Source organism: Mus caroli, unplaced genomic scaffold (assembly GCF_978045245.1).
Source record: "Mus caroli unplaced genomic scaffold, Mus_caroli_1 scaffold_1, whole genome shotgun sequence".
NCBI classification, from domain to species: Eukaryota; Metazoa; Chordata; class Mammalia; order Rodentia; family Muridae; genus Mus; species Mus caroli.
In genome coordinates this window covers 92,160,517-92,185,095 of record NW_028227256.1, presented here as the reverse complement: position 1 = coordinate 92,185,095, position 24,579 = coordinate 92,160,517, and the positions used below count along the sequence as shown (strand labels likewise).

Here is a 24,579-nt window from a genome sequence, read left to right as displayed (position 1 = left end):
AATGGCAGTTATCCTTTATGTCCAATACTGCATACCACACATATTTCATTGCTAAGTAACCTGTTGTTAGGTTTAATTTGAGGAACATAATTTTTGCCAATCATTGTCCACATTGGGCCTCCACTCCCCTTTTTTCTATTGACTTCTGTGTTTCAATCTCCCTCAATTCCCGTTTTTTCAATCTTTCTTTAAAAACAAATGCTGATTGAATTAGCTATACTACTTAAAATTAAAAATAAAAATAAAATGAAGCTTGACTTTGATTAAAACTGTGGATGTGTAACAGAATATTTTATAATGTCTGCCTGATCTCCCAGATCTTGTCTCTTAAAAATGCTACTGTAAGCAGTCTGGTTTTGCTCTTATCTAAAATCTTGGAACAGTTTTCCTTACTTAAGCATCTTGCTTGAAGTCCTAAAAGAGGTATACATTTAATATTATACACATATTGCTACATCCACCTTACAGAATATTTTGGCATTTTTATTATCTGTCATCTAAAAATACATTTATTTCAATATTAATTAATTATTCTTTCATCATTTACATTGAACACATTTTAAAAATAATATCCATGCTTTTAATAAGATAAAATTCTGCAAGGGAGGAAGAGAAACTCAAATATCCATTATGTAGGTTTTTACATTAAACTCCATAAATAAGATTTCCTTATGCCTCCCACCAAAGAAAGCCAAGTTGTATTGAGAAATCTCTAGATGGGGTGGGGGGAAGGGAAGTATATCAGAGAGTAAGAAAAAATTGACCTCCTTTCTGGTCAACACGTATTGGAGTCACTAATGTGATGGAAATCACATTCATTCCCCCCATCAGGTGCAAAGGAACTTGTTACCAAGTTCTCTCTCTTGTTTTGGTACTTCCCCTTGCCCAGGGCACAGTGGTAAGATAATAAGCATAAAAAGTGCCTGTCCTATAGACAAGCCATGACAGATTTCCTTTAATTCATTTTTTATATCAACGGGGATATATAATGACAGTATTTATTAGGTTATTATTTGAGAATCACAGCATGCTATGCACATAGCCAACAGAATGGCGTCTGGCACATGATAAGAGTTCCCACTCCATGAATGTTCTCATAATTACAATAAAGTGCTGTCTTCATTCACGAGTTAGTAAGCTTCAATGTGACAGCTTTATTTTCCTAATTATCTAAACTTCAATTCATAGTTTTATTTTTAAGTATAATTCAACATGTGAATGACCTTTTAAACTTGCACTGTTGCTTAATGAACCACTTTGTCTAATTATGATATGTCTATATATAATGTATAGATGCAGGTACATATAATTTCATGGATTTTTTCTAAAGTGTACTTATATAAAGAAAGGAAGTTTTACAAAAGTACAATTACAATCTTGTAGACTTAAAATAACTCACCTACATGTGCACAGGTTTGAGTTAGACTGTAGTAATACAGAGGAATAAAGATAAAAATGAAACTGGCTTCCTGATAATTCAAGTAAATGAGAGACTTAGATATCAGATGATATTTAGCATTTTATTTTATTTCAGTACAGTACATCCATCAGTTGCTTGGCATACTCCCATATAGGGTAGTCCCCTCCAGTTTGTCAAATAAAATTATTCTATGGTATTCTTGTGATCATTGCATGCTTGAATTTCCATTTTTGTTTAATATATTAAAATGGCAGTCTAATATATTTCTTAGTGTATAAAACTTTCATGGTTTGATCAGGAAATCAAAAGTTTGGTTCATGAGACATTAGAGACCACTCTTCTCAATGCCCTCTTCAGTAATGTAAAAGAATACCCGAGTTTGTGAAAATGATATTGTCTATATTCATGGTTATCTTTATTTTCATGAGATGTCATGTTTCTATTCTAGTCATATCCAGTTGAGTGCTTTGCCAGTTGTAATATTAATAGCTACATTCATAGTGGTAGATATCTCTATGTGTTTGTATGTTTGTATATCACCAACCATACTTTTTTTAAAATATTTTTTATTACATATTTTCCTCAATTACATTTCCAATGCTATCCCAAAAGTCCCCCATACCACCCCCCACTTCCCTACCCACCCATTCCCATTCTTTTGGCCCTGGCATTCCCCTATATTGGGGCATATAAAGTTTGCAAGTCCAATGGGCCTCTCTTTCCAGTGATGGCCGACTAGGCCATCTTTCGATACATATGCAGCTAGAGACAAGAGCTCCGGGGTACTTGTTAGTTCATCATGTTGTTCCAGCAATAGGGTTGCAGATCCCTTTAGCTCTTTGGGTACTTTCTCTAGCTTCTCCATTGGGAGCCCTGTGATACATCCAATAGCTGACTGTGAGCATCCACACCTGTGTTTACTAGGCCCTGGCATAGTCTCACAAGAGACAGCTATATTTGGGTCCTTTCAGCAAAATCTTGCTAGTGTATGCAATGGTGTCAGCGTTTGGAACCTGATTATGGGATGGATCCCTGGATATGGCAGTCTCTAGATGATCCATCCTTTCATCAGAGCTCGAAACTTTGTCTCTGTAACTCCTTCCATGGGTGTTTTGTTCCCAATTCTAAGAAGGGGCATATTGTCCACACTTTGGTCTTCATTCTTCTTGAGTTTCATGCGTTTAGCAAATTGTATCTTGGGTATCCTAAGTTTTGGGCTAATATCCACTTATCAGTGAATACATATTGTGTGAGTTCCTTTGTGATTGTGTTACCTCACTCAAGATGATGCCCTCCAGGTCCATCCATTTGGCTAGGAATTTCATAAATTCATTCTTTTTAATAGCTGAGTAGTACTCCATTGTGTAAATGTACCATAATTTCTGTATCCATTCCTCTATTGAGGGGCATCTAGGTTCTTTCCAACTTCTGGCTATTATAAATAGGGCTGCTATGAGCAGAGTGGAGCATGTGTCCTTCTTACCTGTTGGGACATCTTCTGGATATATGCCCAGGAGAGGTATTGCTGGATCCTCCGGTAGTACTATGTCCAGTTTTCTGAGGAAAAGCCAGACTGATTTCCAGAGTGGTTGTACAAGCTTGCAATCCCACCAACAATGGAGGAGTGTTCCTCTTTCTCCACATCCTCACCAGCATCTGCTGTCACCTGAATTTTTGATCTTAGCCATTCTGACTGGTGTGAGGTGGAATCTCAGGGTTGTTTTGATTTGCATTTCCCTGATGATTAAGGATGTTGAACATTTTTCAGGTGCTTCTCTGCCATTCGGTATTCCTCAGGTGAGAATTCTTTGTTCAGTTCTGAGCCCCATTTTTAATGGGGTTATTTGACTTTCTGGAGTCCACCTTCTTGAGTTCTTTATATATATTGGATATTAGTCCCCTATCTGATTTAGGATAGGTAAAGATCCTTTCCCAATCTGTTGGTGGTCTTTTTGTCTTATTGATGGTGTCTTTTGCCTTGCAGAAGCTTTGCAGTTTCATGAGGTCCCACTTGTCAATTCTCCATCTTACAGCACAAGCCATTACTGTTCTATTCAAGAATTTTTCCCCTGTGCCCATATCTTCAAGGCTTTTCCCCACTTTCTCCTCTATAAGTTTCAGTGTCTCTGGTTTTATGTGAAGTTCCTTGATCCACTTAGACTTGACCTTAGTACAAGGAGATAGGAATGGATTGATTCGCATTCTTCTACATGTTAACAACCAGTTGTGCCAGCACCATTTGTTGAAAATGCTGTCTTTCTTCCACTGGATGGTTTTAGCTCCCTTGTCGAAGATCAAGTGACCTTAGCTGTGTGGGTTCATTTCTGGGTTTTCAATTCTATTCCATTGGTCTATTTGTCTGTCACTATACCAGTACCACACAGTTTTTAACACAATTGCTCTGTAGTAAAGCTTTAGGTCTGGCATGGTGATTCCACCAGAGTTTCTTTTATCCTTGAGAAGAGTTTTTGCTATCCTAGGTTTTTTGTTATTCCAGATGAATTTGCAGATTGCACTTTCTAATTCGTTGAAAAATTGAGTTGGAATTTTGATGGGGATTGCATTGAATCTGTAGATTGCTTTTGGCAAGATAGCCATTTTTACTATGTTGATCCTGCCAATCCATGAGCATGGGAGATCTTTCCATCTTCTGAGATCTTCTATAATTTCTTTCTTCAGAGACTTGAAGTTTTTATTATACAGATCTTTCACTTCCTTAGTTAGAGTCACACCAAGATATTTTATATTATTTGTGACTATTGAGAAGGGTGTTGTTTCCCTAATTTCTTTCTCAACCTGTTTATTCTTTGTGTAGAGAAAGGCCATTGATTTGTTTGAGTTAATTTTATATCCAGCTACTTCACCGAAGCTGTTTATCAGGTTTAGGAGTTCTCTGGTGGAATTTTTAGGGTCACTTATATATACTATCATATCATCTGCAAAAAGTGATATTTTGACTTCATCTTTTCCAATTTGTATCCCTTTGATCTCCTTTTGTTGTCGAATTGCTCTGGCTAGGACTTCAAGTACTATGTTGAATAGGTATGGAGAAAGTGGACAGTCTTGTCTAGTCCCTGATTTTAGAGGGATTGCTTCAAGCTTCTCACCATTTACTTTGATGTTGGCTACTGGTTTGCTGTAGATTGCTTTTATTATGTTTAGGTATGGGCCTTGAATTCCTGATCTTTCCAAGACTTTTATCATGAATGGGTGTTGGATCTTGTCAAATGCTTTTTCCGCATCTAACGAGATGACCATGTGGTTTTTGTCTTTGAGTTTGTTTATATACTGGATTACGTTGATGGATTTCCATATATTGAACCATCCCTGCATCCCTGGGATGAAATCTACTTGGTAAGGATGGATGATTGTTTTGATGAGCTCTTGGATTTGTTTAGCAAGAACTTTATTGAGGATTTTTGCATCAATATTCATAAGGGATATTGGTCTGAAGTTTTCTATGTTTGTTGGGTCTTTTTGTGGTTTAGGTATCAGAGTAATTGTGGCTTCATAGAATGAGTTGGGTAGAGTACCTTCTGTTTCTATTTTGTGGAATAGTTTGTGAAGAACTGAGATTAGATCTTCTTTGAAGGTCTGATAGAACTCTGCACAAAACCCATCTGATCCTGGGCTTTTTTTGGTTCGGAAACTATTAATGACTGCTTCTATTTCTTTGGGGGATATAGGGCTGTTTAGATCATTAACCTGATCTTGATTCAACTTTGGTACCTGGTATCTGTCTAGGAACTTCTCCATTTCATCCTCGTTCTCCAGTTTTGTTGAGTATAGCCTTTGGTAGAAGGATCTGATGGTGTTTTGGATGTCTTCAGGATCTGTTGTTATGTCTCCTTTTTCATTTCTGATTTTGTTAATTAGAATGCTTTCCCTGTGCCCTCAATTGAGTCTGGCTAAGGGTTTATCTATCTTGTTGATTTTCTCAAAGAACCAGCTCCTTGATTGGTTGATTCTTTGAATAGTTCTTCTTGTTTCCACTTGGTTGATTTCACCCCTGAGTTTGATTATTTCCTGCCGTCTACTCCTCTTGGGTGAATTTGCTTCCTTTTGTTCTAGTGCTTTTAGGTGTGTTGTCAAGCTGCTAATGTGTGCTCTCTCTAGTTTCTTTTTGGAGGCACTCAGAGCTATGAGTTTTCCTCTTAGAAATGCTTTCATTGCGTCCCATAAGTTTGGGTATGTTGTGGCTTCATTTTCATTGAACTCTAAAAAGTCCTTAATTTCTTTCTTTATTCCTTCCTTGACCAAGGTATCATTGAGAAGAGTGTTGTTCAGTTTCCACGTGAATGTTGGCTTTCTATTATTTATTTTGTTATTGAAGATCAGCCTTAGTCCATGGTGATCTGATAGGATGCATGGGACAATTTCAATATTTTTGTATCTGTTGAGGCCTGTTTTGTGATCAATTATGTGGTCAATTTTGGAGAAGGTACCATGAGGTAATGAGAAGAAGGTATATCCTTTTGTTTTAGGATAGAATGTTCTGTAGATATCTGTCAGATCCATTTGATTCATAACTTCTGTTAGTTTCACTGTGTCCCTGTTTAGTTTCTGTTTCCATGATCAGTCCATTGGTGAAAGTGGTGTGTTGAAGTCTCACACTAGTATTGTATGAGGTGCAATGTGTGCTTTGAGATTTACTAAAGTTTCTTTAATGAATGTGGCTGCCTTTGTATTTGGAGCATAGATATTCAGGATTGATAGTTCCTCTTGGATGATTTTACCTTTGATGAGTATGAAGTGCCCCTCCCTGTCTTTTTTGATGACTTTGGTTTGGAAGTCAATCTTATCAGATATTAGAATGGCTACTCCAGCTTGTTTCTTCATACCATTTGCTTAAAAAATTGTTTTCCAGCCTTTCATTCTGAGGTAGTGTCTATCTTTTTCTCTGAGATGAGTTTCCTTTAAGCAGCAAAATGTTTGGTCTTGTTTGTGTAGCCAGTTTGTTAGTCTATGTCTTTTTATCGGGGAGTTGAGTCCATTGATATTAAGAGATATTAAGCAAAAGTAATTGTTGTTTCCTGTTATTTTTGTTTTTAAAGTTGGCATTCTGTTCTTGTGGCTGTTTTCTTTTAGGTTTGTTGAGGGATTACCTTCTTGTTGTTTCTAGGGCGTGATTCCCGTCCTTGTATTGTTTTTTTTTTTCTGTTATTATCCTTTGAAGGGCTGGATTCATGGAGAGATAATGTGTGAATTTGGTTTTTGTCATTGAATAGTTTGGTTTCTCCATCTATGTTAATTGAGAGTTTGGCTGGGTATAGTAGCCTGGGCTGGAATTTGTGTTCTTTTAGTGTCTGTATAACATCTGTCCAGGATCTTCTGGCTTTCATAGTCTCTGGTGAAAAATCTGGTGTAATTCTGATAGGCTTGCCTTTATATGTTACTTGGCCTTTTTCACTTACTGCTTTTAGTATTCTATCTTTATTTAGTGCATTTGTTGTTCTGATTATTATGTGTTGGGAGGTATTTCTTTTCTGGTCCAGTCTATTTGGAGTTCTGTAGGCTTCTTATATGTTCATGGGCATCTCTTTCTTTAGATTTGGGAAGTTTTCTTCTATAATTTTGTTGAAGATGTTTGCTGGTCCTTTGAGTTGAAAATCTCCATTCTCATCCACTCCTATTATCCGTAGGTTTGGTCTTCTCATTGTGTCCTGTACTTCCTGGATGTTTTGAGTTAGGATCTTTTTGCATTTTCCATTTTCCTTGATTGTTGTGCTGATGTTCTCTATGGAATCTTCTGCACCTGAGATTCTCTCTTCCATCTCTTGTATTCTGTTGCTGATGCTCGCATCTATGGTTCCAGATTTCTTTCCTAGGGTTTCTATCTCCAGTGTTGCCTCATTTTGGGTTTTCTTTATTGTGTCTACTTCCCTTTTTAGGTCTAGTATGGTTTTGTTCATTTCCATCATCTGTTTGGATGTGTTTTCATGTTTTTCTTTAAGGACTTCTACCTGTTTGATTGTGTTATCCTGTTTTTCTTTAAGGACTTGTAACTCTTTAGCCATGTTCTCCTGTAATTCTTTAAGTGAGTTATTAAAGTCCTTCTTGATGTCCTCTACCATCATCATGAGATATGCTTTTAAATCCAGGTCTAGCTTTTCAGTTGTGTTGGCATGCCCTGGACTGGGCGAAGTGGGAGTGCTGGGTTCTGATGATGGTGGGTGGTCTTGGTTTCTGTTAGTAAGATTCTTAGGTTTTCCTCTCGCCATCTGGTAATCTCTGGAGTTGTTATAGTTGTCTCTGTTTAGAGATTGTTCTTCTGGTGATTCTGATTACTGTCTATCAGCAGACCTGGGAGACAGGCTCTCTCCTCTGAGTTTCAGTGGTTAGAGCACTCTCTTCTGACAAGCTCTCCTCTTACAGGGAAGGTGTACAGATATCTGGTGTTTGGACCTCCTCCTGGCCGAAGAAGAAGGCCCAAAACAGGACCTTTCCCAGATGCTGTGTTGCTTTAGCAGGTCACAGAAGCTGTCAGCTTCTGTGGTGCACACTCTCACCTGTGCAGACTAAGTTCCTAAGTTCAGTGGAGTCCTGGATCCAAGATGGCACTCCCTGATTCTGAGGCAGTGGGCTCCCGTGCAGGGCAGACCACTGTCTTCCATCTGGGAGGGTGCTGGATGTCTGCGGCCCCAAAAGGGTCCTGCCTCAGCAGCTCTGTGGCTCCCACCTGTCCCAGTAGCTTTCTGCCTCTGCGGTGCACACTCTCACCTGTGCAGACTAAGTTCCTAAGTTCAGAGGAGTCCCTGGTCCAAGATGGCACTTCCGTGCAAGGTGGACCACTGTCCTCAGGCTGGGAGGGTGCCAGATGTCTGTGGCCCCAAGAGGGTGCTGCCTCAGTGGCTCTGTGGCTCCCGCCTGCCCCAGAAGCTGTCTGCCTCTGTGGTGCACACTCTCACCTGTGCAGACTAAGTTCCTAAGTTTGGTGGAGTCCTGGAGCCAAGATGGCGCTCCCGTGCAGGGCGGACCACTGTCCTCTGGCTGGCAGGGTGCCAGATGTCTGCGGCCCCAAAAGGGTGCTGCCTCAATGGCTCTGTGGCTCCCGCCTGTCCCAGAAGCTGTCTGCCTCTGTGGTGCTCACTCTCACCTGTGCAGACTAAGTTCCTAAGTTCGGCGGAGTCCCGGAACCAAGATGGTGCTCGCTCCCGTGCAGGGAGGACCACTGTCCTCCGGCTGCCAGGCTGGTTTTCTACTTCCCTAACTAATGCAGTCTCAGGTCCTGTGCAATTGGATTGGAGCAGAAGCTGTGTTCCACTCACCAGAAGTCCCAAGATCCTGTGGAGGGTGTCGTGGGTAGCTGGCGAGTGTCAGCTGACCCTGCGCCCTAGCTACCCTGGTGTAGGTCAGACCGGAAGAGGCTTGTGGCCCTACTCAGGCCGGTTTTCTGCCTCCCCAACCAAAGCAGTCTTGGGTCCCACACGATTGGATTGGAGCAGAAGCTGTGTTCCACTCACCAGAAGTCTCAAAATCCTGTGGCGGGTGTTGTGGGTAGCTGGCGAGTGTCAGCCGACCCTGTGCTCTAGCTACCCCTGGAAGAGGCTTGTGGCCCTACTCAGGCCGGTTTTCTTCTTCCCTAACTAATGCAGTCTCAGGTCCTGCGTGCCCCAACCATACTTAAAAAATACACATATTCAAAGTGAGTTTCCACGTTTTTTAATTAATTAATTAGTTAATTAATTTATTTATTTCGAGACAGGGTTTCTCTGTGTAGCCCTGGCTGTCCTGGAACTCACTCTGTAGACCAGGCTGGCCTCAAACTCAGAAATCCACCTGCCTCTGCCTCCCAGGTGCTGGGATTAAAGGCATGTGCCACCACTGCCCAGCCCATGTTTTATTTTTAATTACACCTTGTTTAGGTATAACAGTACCTCTCTCTAAACGGATATATGAATCATATATAAAAAGTCTTATCAGGTGGTTATTTGAAATTTACTAATGCATGAAAAAAATTTCTTCAAAATTTTTGAGGCATTTGATTTAACTAGCTTCAAGTCTATTTGGACCCTCCTACCATCAATCCAGGAAATACAAAGGAACTGACAGAGAATATATTCCTGTTATACAACCAATATGGAGAGGATAAATGTAATGTCTAAAATCAGACAGGTAGAAGAGTTGTTCTGACCCTTTACTTCACACTTCAAGCTGTATAGAAGGTTTCAGACCAGCTCACAGGCTTCCTTTGAGGGAAAGAATAGAGAAGATCCACTGGTTTGACAAATGGTAGCACCTAGTTTGGGCTGAGAGATTAGTGTTAACTCAAAGAAAGTTAGGTGGCTTTAGCCACTGCAGATAAAAGAAATAATTATGTATAGCAGCTTGTTTGAATGTTAGTCGCAGGTGTAGAAAAATACTGCCTACTGCCTACTCAATGCTGTTTCTTTAAATCGAGTGGACTTTGTATAAGTATCTAACAGCCACCAATTACACAGAATACTATCCTTTGCCTAAATGTCTTCTGTGGGAACTAAAAAGGGGGCCTGTGGAAGAAGGGGGAGGAAGGACCCACATTCTGCCAGAGTTCCACTTATGCTCTGGACAGGCAGACACAGGAAGGCTGCCAGAAGCTTCCCACTCAGTCCCGGGTGGGCATCCAAGTCTGTGACCCACTCGATGGGGGAGGGGTGAACAAGAGACAACCCAACCTGGGGGTCCAGGGGCCACACCCTGTACCCTGGGGTTATGGGAGAGAGGGAAGAGGGAAGAGAGGTTCCCACACCAGCAAGAGTGAGTGCAGTGGATCTTGATGAGCAAAGACTGTCTATGGTTTTAGAGCTTGATTGTAGAAAGGCAGGGAGAAAGAGAGAAGGGAGAGAGAGAGAGAGAGAGAGAGAGAGAGAGAGAGAGAGAGAGAGAGAGAGAGAGAGAGAGAGAGAGAGAGAGAGGAAAGACTAGAGAGAAAGAGAGTAAGAGAGAGAGGAAGGGAGGGGAGGGGACAGGAGGGGAGGGGAGAAGACAAATAGAGAGGGGAGGGGAGTGGGAGAAGCGGTAAGAGAACAAAGGAATGACAGAAGTGAGAGAGACAAGGAGGGGCTGAACTGAACAGCCACTTTTAATGTGAGCTGCAATCTTTTCTGTTGTTAGGTAACTGGGGAGGAGTTTAGCCTGAAGGTCAGAAGCTTGGGACATTGCCTACATGACTTCTAGCCATGCTTCTCTTGTGGGAGCTGTGGGGGGCAGTAACTTAAACAGGAGCCAGAGTTCTAGGAGCATGAGAGAACTTCCATCCCATGTAGGTAAATTATGATCACTGGGTCCCAGGGTTCAGCATCTCAGCTCGACTGGAGACCAGCCTGTCTGTGCATAGCCCAATGCCCCACAGTCTTCAATGATTAATTCTGTACATAATATAAACTTGAAAATTAAGCAACTGGAGTGGATAAACAGATGGCTAAGTGAGCGACCCATATTTTGGTTAGGTATTGGTAATATCTAACCAGGGTCTATCTATAGATATCTATAGATATTGGTAATATCTAGCTATATTTGGGGTCTATCATATCCATGGTCATCAAAACAGCTAGGGAGGCATTTTGAACACAGTGCTGAGTTTGAATACTGAGCTCTCAATGAATGCATAAATGACAAGTGCCCTACTTATTTAGATTGTAGGAAGAGAATATAAGCAAAACATCGAGGTTGACAAATCCACAATGCACTTTCTTATCAAGGAGTTCCATAATTCTTTAGAATTCAAACAGGTAGCAAGCATCGTTTTCTTCATGGATTATGTGGTAAATAGTTTATATAGCCTTGAAAAAATGAAAACATTTTCACTTAACATGAGGTGTGTAGAAAAACAATCATATAAGTGTGGGATCACAGAAGAGAATTCAAATTCTTAATGTCAGAGTTATCCTCACTCCTGCCAATGCTATATCAATGATGTAGGACCAGCCCCAACAGAGAACTTACAAATTAAGATCTGTTGTGTATATATCTGTTTTAGTTTTCATTTGTTGAAAATAAATGGGAAGCACAAAATTTGATTTGATTAAAGACAAAGGAACTCACAGTTATTAACTGCTCATATCTGCACACAGTAGTTTGGCTGAAAAGAACATCAACAACAAAAAGAGAGTTTCATTTTGAAACTGGCCAACATTAAGGATGTTAAGAATAATCTGAGTAACTTTACAGAGCAGTTCATAAATTTCTGAGTCACCTTCTGTTTTGTTCTGAAAGCTTTGGTTTCAAAGAAGATATTTCAAAAAACTGAAGCTTTTTACTGAGAAAACAGTTACAGCCTTTCTCTCAGCAAATGAGCTGCTCACCATTGTGGACTAGTCCATTGAAATGCTGTGGAGAAGCTCCGGAGGTTCAGTAGAGTGGCTTATTTACAATTTCTTTGAATGTACCACATTTTGCTAATTACATAGCTAGATATCTGGTTTATCCTTGTAGTCATTTGTCACCTACACGTAGACATGGTTCTATTCTTCATTTCCAGTAGACTAAAAGCATGCTACTCACTCCCAGAAGAGTGACAAATTGCCCTTTTCTTGCCAACACAAGCTACATTCTATGATGTATCTTTCTGTCTTATTTTCAGTACATTTACTGTCATTCTTCTTGAAGTCTTATGGGGCTATGTTCAAGTTGGCAAAATACTATACATGAATTTATTATTTATTCTTCCATCCCTAGTTGTTCTTCCATGGTTTTATTTTTGATGTTATGATAAAATGACGTCTTTCTTCTTCTCCTTTGCTCCATCCAAACTCTCCTATAAACCCCTCCCTGATTTTTTTCATACCATCACTACTTTGGTTTATTAACTCATTAGAAGTATATTTGTAAGGATGCATATATTCCTAGATATAACATGCTAAGTCTGTGTCGTGCTACTCATATATCTGCTTTCAGAGCTGGCCATTTGGAATTGGAATAAGATTGGTGTGTTCTTTTCTAAAGATGACTATGTCCCCCACTGCCTGCATTCCTACAGTTATTTATGTAAGGATGAGGCCACTTCCATCCACTCTAATATTTCTATTGGTATTGTTCTTCTCATCTCATGTTTAAGCAGTCATGCTGGTGAGATCTCATGAGTATATCTGTTGACATTACTAGGAGACACAGTGTTCTTTAAGTAAGCACCGTCCTCATTTAACTATATTTAGTTGCATTTAAATTTATATGTTTTTCCTCTAAGATCAATCCTTTTCTCAAACAAACAAACAAGTAAACAAACAAAAACATATTATAGGATTCTCTTTGCTTCCAAAGTAGAAAGTGTTTTCAATTAGTACTAGCTCTAATTGTTGAATTTCTTTTAAACACTTAACTGAATTTTAAGTTTCTGTTCAAACTTACCATTTTTTACTTATTATTAATCTTCTGAGAATTTTGCACAAGGGATTTTGATCTTTCTGACCCTGTCTCCACTCTTAGATATACTCTCCCTTCAGTATCCACCCAACCTTGGGCCCTTTTCCCCATCTATAAAGTCTAATTTGCACTATTCTTATATTCTTTTTATGCGGCCTTCCACTGTATGGTGGCAGACTTACCAAGTGCAATATGCTTAAGGAACTGATATTCCTCTCCAAGCAGCTATCAGTTGAAAATAGCTCCTGGGGTAGGAATTTGTGCCAACTTTTCCTCTCCATTATAGGATTTATCTGGCTTGAGCTTGCATGGGGCTTGTTCATGCTCTTCCAATTGCTGAGTTCAGAGTGCAGCTGCCCTACTATGGCAGGAGGACAATATTTGCTTTTATTTATCCATCATATCTAGGTCTTAGAAACTTTTTCTTCTTCTTTTATGACCCTTAGTACCGGAAGGAGGGCATGTGATATAGATGCTACATGTAGGGCTGAGCATGCCACAGTCCCTTATTCTGTGTATCTTGTCCAGTTGTAGATCTCTGTGGTAATGACAATCTACTTCAGAGAGTTGCCTCTCCAACGAGAGTTCAAAGATGCATTAATCTATGGGTATCAGGGTTAGATTGCACAAGTTAGTTAAACATTATGCCCATTTACCATACACATGCCCAGGTAATCATGTATGTAAACCAATTTTAGCTTGTGTTAAAATAGTGGATGTTGGGGAGTATTGGGATGAGATGAGGGAATTTTACCCTGTAAGAGAATATACACATAGAGTAAATCATTAGTTTCTTCCTAATAGATGATTTAACAGTTTAGTTTTTTTTTACTCTTTTCAGCATAATTGGTCCTGATTATTTTTATATTATTAATATCATGAAGAAAAGATGCTATTTATAATGAGAAAGAAGTGCTCTGATTTTTGTGGATTTTTCCCATTTCTTTATATATATTTTAGCAGTGACATAAGTATGTTGTCATCTCTTATGACAAGGTCACGCCAATTTTACTCTTAATGTATATCCTTGGATGTTACATGAGGTATTATCTATAGTAATAAAATACTTAGAATACCATTTTCTCTATAGAAGCCATATACATATTATAACCAGGTTGATTAAGAGTTTAGCTTATTTTTTATATTGGTATGCAGCCAGTGTTAGAGCTTCGGATACTTCTGTGGACATTTGATATCTTAGTTTTTGAGAGGTAGGGGTAGAAGGATCTGGAGTGGCTACCCTCTACAATAGATATGTTAAAAGCTAAAAGTGTTTATATTAGTGTTTAAGGACAATGTGTGGACTAAACTACTGTGGAGCCAGTAAATCCAAACAAATAATAATCAGATGCTCACTAACCCATGAATATCATGACAGGGTACTTTCTTCATAGGTGTTCACATTAGGATATGTCAGTGAACTATGTTTTCTGTTCCTATGTTTAGCACCCTTCAGATTCCTATTAACTTGAGTTTTAGTATTTCAGTACTAATAGCTTTTCAGGACTATCCTATTCTTACTGCCTTTGTTATAAGGGAAATGATTGCTATATCTTCTCAATTAGTGCCATGTAATAAGAAAAGCTAACATCTCTATTATATGATTAGTGTGAAAAATGATATATACATAAAAAACTTAAATTTCTAATATGCAAATAATATTTGTTTTCTCTTTCCCTCTTAACAGCTAATGCTGGATAATAAAGATTTTACTTAGTATGATGATAATAAAGATTTTACTTAGTATGATGAGGTGGAAAAGATTTATTATTATAGGCAAAATTGTTAAGATCTATGAAAAAATATATATTAAGAGATATATGGAAGGACGTACAAGATGATAATTTTACAATAGTACACACATTTTCTTCTTTAATTAAAGTAAAAATTGTTTGAAAATTTCATTAATGCAACAAAATACACAGGAAAAGAAATATAATCGCTCCAAACTAATGAGCTATACTACCCTACATTCATTCTTTTGAGAGATTGATAAAAAGAGGGAAAATATCTTTTATGTATGTGTAGGTTTGTTTTCATGAATATGAAGATTGGATACATTTGAAAGACCTTTTTCTTTTACAGACAGTTAAGTCTTGTTTGAAGAAATTTTCATTTACAAACTAATGAAAACATACATTCAAGGAAGCTACAATAAGCTTATTTAAAGATATCTCAAGTCGAGTATCCACGATTAATATGAAAGAGTTAATAGAGTCACAAATCAGTTGGGCACATATTCAAGAAGCTATCTATAGTTATCTTTCAATACACAGATGAGATCATATCACATGAATAAAATTAGGTATAGGATGTTTTTATAGCATATTGATCCTATGGACAAAGTCAGAAACACAGAATCCTTGCCTTTTATCCATGTGCACACAGGGATGCAGATGACCCTGGAATGCAGGAACCTACAGAATCCAGAGGAATAGCAAGGGAAATCTCTGAAAGGCAGGCTAAAGACATCAATTCCATTTTCTCATTTTCTTCAATGTAGGCCTCCTGAAGGCAATTGTAAATATATTTGTGGACAGTACTGCAAAAATAATCTCCTTTATCTCAGAGTATTAAAAACTCAAAATGATTCAGGAACATCCAAGAATGTTGAAAAGACTCAAACCTGGCAAACAAGACAGATATGACCAGCAAGTTCATTGTGTTTTCTTTACTTATACAGCAAGCGGTTAAGATTTCCTTCTGCATAGCAACAAAGTCTCTATGCACTCACCATTATAAATTCATTTATTATGAACTGCTAATGTATGGATTTGTGAAGACAAACAAAAAGTAACAGATTGGATAAATGGAGCTCTACTGGGAGTTAGCATCTTTATTGAAAGTAATATTTCTAACATTTTGTTTACTTAATTTACATGTAAATTTACCAGGCAGATTAATTGGGGAGATTTGGTTTTGTTTTGTTTTTCTACTGCCTATTGATGAAAACCTGATGGCTCCTTGTTCTTCATGAGCACGCTGTTTTATGGGTGAATTTTTCATATTTATTTTCCATTTTTCCATTAATTTTTCCTCAGGTGCAATCTAGCTCCTGTGGTGGAGTTCGCTGCTGATGTGGGGACTAAATCAGATTTTATTACCATGAATCCATCAGTTGTGCAAAGAGCATTTGGAGGCTTTCGGAATGAGAGTGACAGAGAAAAATTTGTGCATAGACTCTCCATGCTGAATGACAGCGTCCTTTGGATTCCTGCCTTCATGGTCAAAGGAGGAGAGAAGCACGTGGAGTGGGTTAATGCATTAATCCTTAAGAACAAACTGCAAGTGCGAACTGCCTATCCATCACTTAGACTTATTCATGCAGTCAGAGGGTAAGTGGCTGGAAAGGACCAGTCTGTCCTTGACACAATAGAACGTGTAACTAAAGAGTGTCTCTGAGAAAAGGAACACCGCTAAATCTTCAGAAATAAACAACGTTTTCATTATAATGAGTTCTATATTTTCAAATATGCATTTTATGTACTTAGTCTTTCTGCTCAACCACATTGAAAAAACAGATTGCTGAATTTGACATTCGCGCCTGCTCATGAACAGACTACTGATTTTGGGTTTTTTTCCTGCAATAAAAGATAATAAGAATGCATAGTAAAATTGGTGATTTAGAATGACAGGCTGCAACCAAAAGTCTAAGAGTCTGGTAGGAAATGTGATGGACATGCAAGCACTAGCCTTGTTTGAAGAGCAAATAAGGTATATCTGTAGCTAAGAATTCAAGTAGTAGGAGATGTCCATCTCAAGGTACCATTTCCGTTTCAATATAATATTTTGTAATTAAAGCCATATAAGGAATAATCTATTGCTTAAGTATGAGAGATGACGAAAAGGCCAAGGGTATTTATGTACACAGTATGTTAAATAAATAGAGCAAAGATAGATATTTCTGTAGGCTTAGGAATGTGCTTTAAGCACCACATATTATAAATAAAAAAATCAATGCAGGCCTTGTTGGTGAACGCATGGGCCTATGTCATTCCAATAACATTGTAACAGAGCATTTTGGTTAGGGATGTGTAATTTCCCCCTCACGTTCACAAGGCTTCAAAGGTAGGCTTGTGATTTGAAAACATGATAATAATTGTAATGATTAATAAAATGAGAGATGGGAAAAAGCTGGAGAAAAGACAGGCTGGAGTGACAAATAATTTAGGATTTGGAGGGAGAGGAAGGGAAACAAAGAAGGAGAAGGAGGTAGAGGCTGAGAGACACAGTCATAAGACAGGAGAGAAGGGGAAGGAGGAAGGGGCAGAGTATGGGGAGATGACATGAGTATGCACAGAGTCCATTGTGAGCACAGAAAAACAGGCTGCGAATTCAAGTTGGGATATGGCTGTATCAAGAACAATGTCATTTCTGAATTTGAGATGGCACATCTTTCAGTTGAACAAATAATTTAATTACTTTGCTCATAGAAAAACAAAGATATACCGTGAACATGGTACATATGGAAAACAACAACAAAAACAAACCTAAGTTTAGAATAACAAATAAATATAGTGATAGAATTTTTTCCCTTTTTTTATTAGATATTTTCTTTATTTACATTTCAAATGCTATCCCCAAAGTCCCCTATACTCCCCCACCTTGTTCCCCACTACTCCTGCTTCCTGGCCCTGGCATACCCCTGTACTGGGGCATATAATCTTCTCAAGGCCAAGAGCCTCTCCTCCCATTAATGGCCTACTAGGTCATTTTCTGCTACATATGCAACTAGAGTTACTGGTTAGTTCATTGTTGTTCCTCCTAGAATTTCTAAAAGAGAAGTAAACATCTAAATTCAGAGTTAAAGTAGCCTTCTTTGAATAATAGAAACCATGTTCAAATGGTTTCATTTTATTTTTAATTTTTGTTCTTTAATATTTCCCTGCAAAGGTTCACCATTTCCTGTTTAGCCTCAAGGTTTCCATACACCATACTTTTCTGTTCACAATTAAATTTGTCATGATTGGATCAAGTTATTCAACAGTTACTACTGTATTCACCTAGCCGTGAATACACACACACACACACACACACACACACACACTTAGATTATAACTAAGGTAATATTTATTTCTAAATGTGTAAATATTCTTTGATTTAAAAAGTTGACCCAAAAGAATGGCATATCGTTAGCAAAGAGTAGAATAAGAATATATTTTGTTATAAACTCATATTATCATATTATTCTGAAAAAGAGATCTCTTTCTATATATAGCTACATATCGTCCAGTGATAGATGATCGGGGCTAAAAAGCATATATTCAACTCCCTGATTCAAGAAACCATAAAGGAATTTTAATAGAACCACTAAATTAAAATATAATCAGTAATATCTGACTAATATATTTTTAACCCAATAGCAAAAGCAGAACCCAAAAGAGGAGTCACAGTTGAAGTTACTAGCCAGTTAGAAACACATGTACTTAAAAATACTAATGGAAGCATTTATGGATACTTTCATGGGTTAACTTTGTTTTCTTTGTGTGCTCAAAACCATCTGCTACCTCCCACACTGGCCTGTAACTCCTGGGGTCACCCAAGTTATTCTCCTGCCTCACCTTTCTAGTAACTAAGAAAACCAGCACATCTATTTAACCTTGTACAAACATTCAAATGTAAAAAACTAAAATAAAATAAAAATAAATGCCAGTTATTTTTACTTCAAGTATAAGTATTTTATGTTTCATCTTATTTACTTTAGTACCATAATGACTTTGAAAAGTAATTTAATAATTAATGAGTGCTGCCATCCAAAGGACTTTAAGATAAAACTTGTAGATACAAAGTGTGACATGTTAAATTGCGATTACCATGTCTTATCCAGTTGACTGGTGTGCTTGTTGACTTTGCTGGAAGGTGTATCACTGTGTTCTTATTCATATAATGGGGTATCCTCCAGTAAGGTAAAGAGATTGACTCCCGGAAGGTGGCATGCATATAAACTAGTTCTGGGGTATCCAATCATCTTTCAATTAGCACAGAAACTTACACACATGGTGTGTCAAAAGTAAATTCATTTATGGCATTATAAAACTAATATTACTGGTAGGGAATCATTTCAACATAGTTTTATGAAGCTAGAGCCCAGAAAAAGAATAGTAAAATACAAACACTAACAAGCCAAGAATGAAAATCACTGACAAAAGAATATGTCACGCCTGAAATTAACAACATCAAACTCCAAAACATCTGTTAAGTCTTACTTATTTCCGAGCACTTACTGGCTTAGTCCTACTGGCTTAGTAATCTGAAAACCCCATGATAAAAAGCGTTAACAAAATAGTTTCAGATCCTCTGTTGCTTACTGGGGTTGAACTATTGGTGAAAGGTTACGGGGCCAGAGCACACATTTTTAGAACATAACTATGACTCTGACGTGTGAAGGCTTTTCTTAGTGCCATCGTTCAACATGAACATGTGTACGTGATAATAGACCTCAAGATTCCTGAAGCTAAGGATAACTTGGAAATCACCACGGAGTCAGATTTCAGTATTTAAATTTTATCCTATGAAAATAGTGAAACTGCTAACTTTACACACTGACTTAATTCTTGGTTTGTTTCTCACACCAAAAAAATCAAAGTATTGACACACAAGGATAGGGTTAGAATTTGTTGAAATGTATGATGATTTTGAATGTCATATGAAGTGAAGTCAGAGGAAAATATAGCAAACTCTTGCAAAACAATGAAAGGATAATGTAAGAGATGAACAAATCTGAATTAAAATCTAATGGCTGTCAGTTTACTGGGCAGGAATAAGGAAAATCAACTATATAATTTTTCACATTTCACTAAGTGCAGAATTTTAATTTTAAAGTCTTAATCATCACTTGTTAACTCACAATGGCATTTTAAAGATGGAAGTTTATATAAACATGTGGGGGAGAGTAAGATAAAATTTAATTAATGTCTCTTAGAGTCATTGTGAATTTTTTTCAAATAAGATTTTTTTAGAGAGAGAATATTTTAGAATTTTTTAAAGGAATTTTGTTTTTTAGGAATATGTAACACAGCCCTGCTGTTTTGGGATAAAACTGTTTATGACTTTAACTATCAAAGTTTACTGATTGTAAACTCTAAATCTCTGAACATAGGATATGTAAGAATGTCAAATTATGCTCACTTTTGTGCTAAGTCTTTTTAAATATTCTCAGGAATTCCTTGGCTTTAGCCTCTTAAAAAGGCTATTGAATTTTTTGTTGTTTTTAATTATGAAACCATATGCATCTTTCATAAATATTTTCATTTAAAGTCTATTTTGGGTTTCTCTTAAGAGTCCTTGCCTCAAAAGGATGGTTCATTCACTTCAAAACTATTACTAAGTTAAACTATTCAATGTTTTTCCCATGGTTAATGAGATGTATTTATTCACACATACATGTATACAAACTTGTGCATGTATAAACACATAGAAGTTAATATACATATGTAATGTATGTATATTAATTATATTTATATGCATATAAAAATAAATATATTTATATATACATATATATACATAAATATATATATATATATACATATACATATATACATACACACACTCATACACACAGACAAATAAACAGAGAGATGCTAGGCAGATAGATATGTTGTTCCTGAGTTTAGTCCTCCCGTGAATATCTATAAAAAGTAAGTTTTAAAAGATCATATCTCTATGTATAAACATAAATCTGTTGAAAAGTCAACACACGAAGCATACTATTTCTAACATAGATATTAAAATGCAGTAAACATGTTTTAAAAAATTAAGTATACATTCTTTCCATAAGTATAGCATTAATAACACAATATAGTATAAGTAATATGCTAATATATTTTATATGTTAATTCTATTTTACATAATATAGTAATACTGGAAATGCTGAAGTAGTAGAATTTTCAGTTAGAAGAAAGATTGTGCTATACAACAAGGCTGTACAGCATGAAAAATGAGACTCTACCTAAATCACAACACATATGAAACATAGTGTCAATGTTCAGTAAATTCCCTTAGTTATGATACATTGCCAACTCAAATGCACTCTTGAATTTCTCCCAGTTCTCAGAAATTCATTTTGTCCATTTCAGATATATAACAAAAATCCCTCTGACATTTCATAATTATATTATTTTTATTGTAATTGTTTACTTGAACTTATTTCTGGTCATTTCATCTTGTGTTTAAAACATATTCTTTTATATTAGTTATTCAATTGACTAATTTTTTAAAATTATTTTCTCCTGCAGCATAGAACATGTTATTCTCACTCATGTACAGTTGTGTCAACTGCATTGGTCTTTCTTGTTTTACATATTTCTTCACATAAAATTATGTTGAAGATGACAGCTTTATTTTAACATTTTCAGGAATTTTACAGGGCAATTGATGTATTCCTTTGTCATCTACTCTTAAAAATGCCAATATTGCTAAATTATAAATGTCACAGGAACATAGTTCTTAGCTAAAGTAGGAGAAAAAAATTAAGTTAGGAGAAAGAAAGCATAGACCATTTCTGCCCCCAGATCCCTACAGAAGTTATCCTTGTGCTGTAAATTATCAAAGGAGAAAAAAAAAAGATACAGTACTTACTGTGCTAGAACCCATGAGAGTTATAGGTTTTAACAGTAACAACAAAAACAATTTCCACATACCTTACATAATCAAACTTATTTTCCAATTTTACTAATGACACCTATTTCACATTTCTGTTATTGAGTTTGTCTTTCAGATGTGGCAATCTGCCCACGTAAACATGTGCAAAGATTGATGAAATACTGTGTGGATATAAGGCACTTCTCTCTGGAAAAAGTGGCTTCACTTTAGAAGTTTGAATCAGGCCAGATCCCAGCAGAGTGTCCAATCGAGCATAGGCAGAAATATCTCCTAGATACGCCTGAGGAATTCACTGTAGGCATTCAAAACAGATTGTTTTGGAGTGTTAAATAAATTCAAAGTCACTGAAAGGAAAAATTCTTGGGAAAGGAAAACATTCACTCCAAGTAATTTCTGAAAATGGCTTCCTTGTTTTTATTGTAGCTGGTCCTAAACATTCCCATATGGCTTCCATTTTGACCCATGTGGAGGAGGATAGCTATATTTCTTCATAATACATGTGCCATAGCTTAATATTTTTTGATTAGCAAGGCAATGATAGTTGGTGGTTTAAATTAAAGACAGTTTCTATGGATAAATATCTCCATTTCTCTGTGAATATTCAGTATGCATACATGAGTAACAACCTTTCCTAATGAATTAATCTAGTTATACTTTAGGCACATTATTATTTCTTTGCAGCTACCATAATTTACACTACACTAGGAAATATGACAATATAAATGTCTTATATGTGAAAAGACACTCACAGTGGGTGGAGTCAATGTGAACAAATTGTGAATGACATAGTTTTTAAACTCCTACTCATTTCCCACTGGGACTATAAGAAATCATATTTTATTTGGGAAGAAATTCTACTTATACAATTTATTTATATAGAGAGAAACTTTCAATGTACATTTTTGTTATGCAAATATCCTGAGCCACTTCCTGGATATTCCTTGTCCCTCTGCTCTATGCCAAGTTTGGGTTCTCTTTGTTAATCTCAGCTTAATAGTTCCATTGAACACACATTTTGTCTCTGATTCCTTTCCCAGGAATGGCTTGAGTTCTGTTTCTCTAAGTTCTTCTCACAAGGCATACTTGTCCTTTTTATAGTTTGTCATTAAAATGGGTTACTACTTTTCATAAGAGCAGGGATTCATTGACTCATATCTCTAAATACAAATAGGAAACTTTAAGTTGTCTGTACATATGTTTCATTGGATATGGGCCATCCAGGTAGAGATGAGGATGTTGTCTTTAAAAAGGCCAAACATATACACAACCAGCACTTTGAAATTTGGCTGGGAGTTGTCTATAGAGCAATTAAGGATAGAACAAAACTAATAAAAGTGAGGGGATCACTTACTTTTTAATCTACATAGAATTATCAATTATTTTCTCCTTGGATAATTATAGTGAAGAAGAGGAAAACTTTCCTTCAAAGGCTTATATTCAAATAATGAGAACCAATTATCATATTCTGTCAGTAATTCAATTAATAAATCTGATATGGATCAGTTTGGTCCAAGTATATAGTCAGGTGTAAAATTGATGATTACTCAAACTTATCTTCCTATGGTAATACAGTGGTAAAATTTAAGAGCAAATTATGATTAAAAACTTAGTGGATGTATTTAAGCTTCACAATATATCATAAGAATAACAGAAACTTTACCCATGAAGTCTCACAAGTATGATGCTTAAACATGAGTGGTCAATGATGAGAGCATTAAGCACTAACAAGGAAAGGCCAAGGCCATAAGTCCTCAATCTCAGGCAAATAACTACAAGTTTCTAAGGAAGCTCGAGAGAGGGAGAAACAGTGTTCTTCAGTAACTAGCAGAACTAACTATTCAATACCAAAATGTCAGCCCTGAAAACATACATACAAGAATACAAATCAAACTTCACCAAATAGTTTGTACTTACATATTGAAGATCACCCATAGGCATGCATGTGCTTGCACACACACACACACACACACACACACACACAAAGTCAAAAGGAGACCTTGATTTTTTTCTCAAATTTCTTGGCTGCAATTTAGTAATCAGAGAAGAGGTTATTTGAAAGAACTACAAGAAACAGATGAATTTGGTTCATAAGTTATATTCATTACATGATTTTGCTTTTATGCTGTCTTTCTACCGTTTTTCACTCGTTTTTTTTTCTTTTCTTATGGAAAAGAATTTTTTTTCATAAGTATATTGCAATCATGGTTTCTTATCCATAATGTCTTCAAGATCCTTCCCATCTCCTCACTCATCTTACTTCAAGCCCTTTCTTTCTCTGTCTTTAGAAAGAAAACCAAGCCATCCTTCTACTAGTACAAGTCACTTTTCTAATAACAGTAAAGTTTACAAACAACCCTAGAAACTCCCATGTTTCTCTAAACTCTTGGGAAGAAGGAGGAACAATAATGTGTAGATGGAACATTGAATTAATCTGCACAGCTAGTCTAATTTATATGTAAGTGGGTGTTTAGCATCCTTGGAACATTCATATGCACATTAAATTATCAGTTACGGGGTTCAAGCAAACAGCAAAATGTATCTAATGATCGTATGTAATGGGCATAAGGATGTACTGCATAAGTATATTAAAAGGGATTATGGGTCAAGCATCCAACAAGTCTTTTTAAAGTAGCAGTTTAGGAGGTGGTTCAGTGAAAGAGTACTCGGAATGCTTTTAGTTTCAATGATAGAATTACTACCTAAACTTCATATATATGAGTTGTGAAATGTAAATTACTTATAAAACATCCATAGTAGAGAGTCATTAAGTTGGGGTACAAGGAAAATAATTGCAAAGGCCTTTTGGATATATTTGTGTGGTTTGAGTGTAAGACACTGAAAGTATATGGAGGTCCTGGCTCTTCAGATTCCCATTCCTGGTAACAATTCTGACAATGTCCAACTGCAGACAACTCTTTCACAGGCATCGAGGTGGGATTCTGTTCCAGAAGCACATGAGTAATAAATCAGTCTCCTGTTCTAAGAAAATAAGCAAACACTTGGTGCATTTTGCTTTCACAGGTCTCAACACAGCAGTAATATTGATAAATTATATCCCGTTGTTAAGAATTTTAGTTTTGATGAGAGTGTCAGTCAAATGCTAGTGGCCTAAACTGTCAGTTACAAAGTCCAAGCTCTGCCTTACTTTTGTCCCCCAAGTACTCCCAGAATGACCTTGTGGGTGAGTCAAATGGCGGAAGATGTAAGGTCTGGAAGGA

General features: G+C 36.8%; 1 protein-coding gene across 1 annotated transcript in view; it reads left to right on the top strand.

The window, feature by feature from the left end:
• Window positions 1–24,579, top strand: part of St8sia4 (ST8 alpha-N-acetyl-neuraminide alpha-2,8-sialyltransferase 4) — a 92,477-nt gene that overhangs the window by 32,963 nt on the left and 34,935 nt on the right. The window contains exon 4 of the mRNA XM_021170320.2: window positions 15,802–16,095. Within this exon, the coding sequence (XP_021025979.1) occupies window positions 15,802–16,095 (294 nt within the window). The remainder of the gene's footprint in view (window positions 1–15,801; window positions 16,096–24,579) is intronic.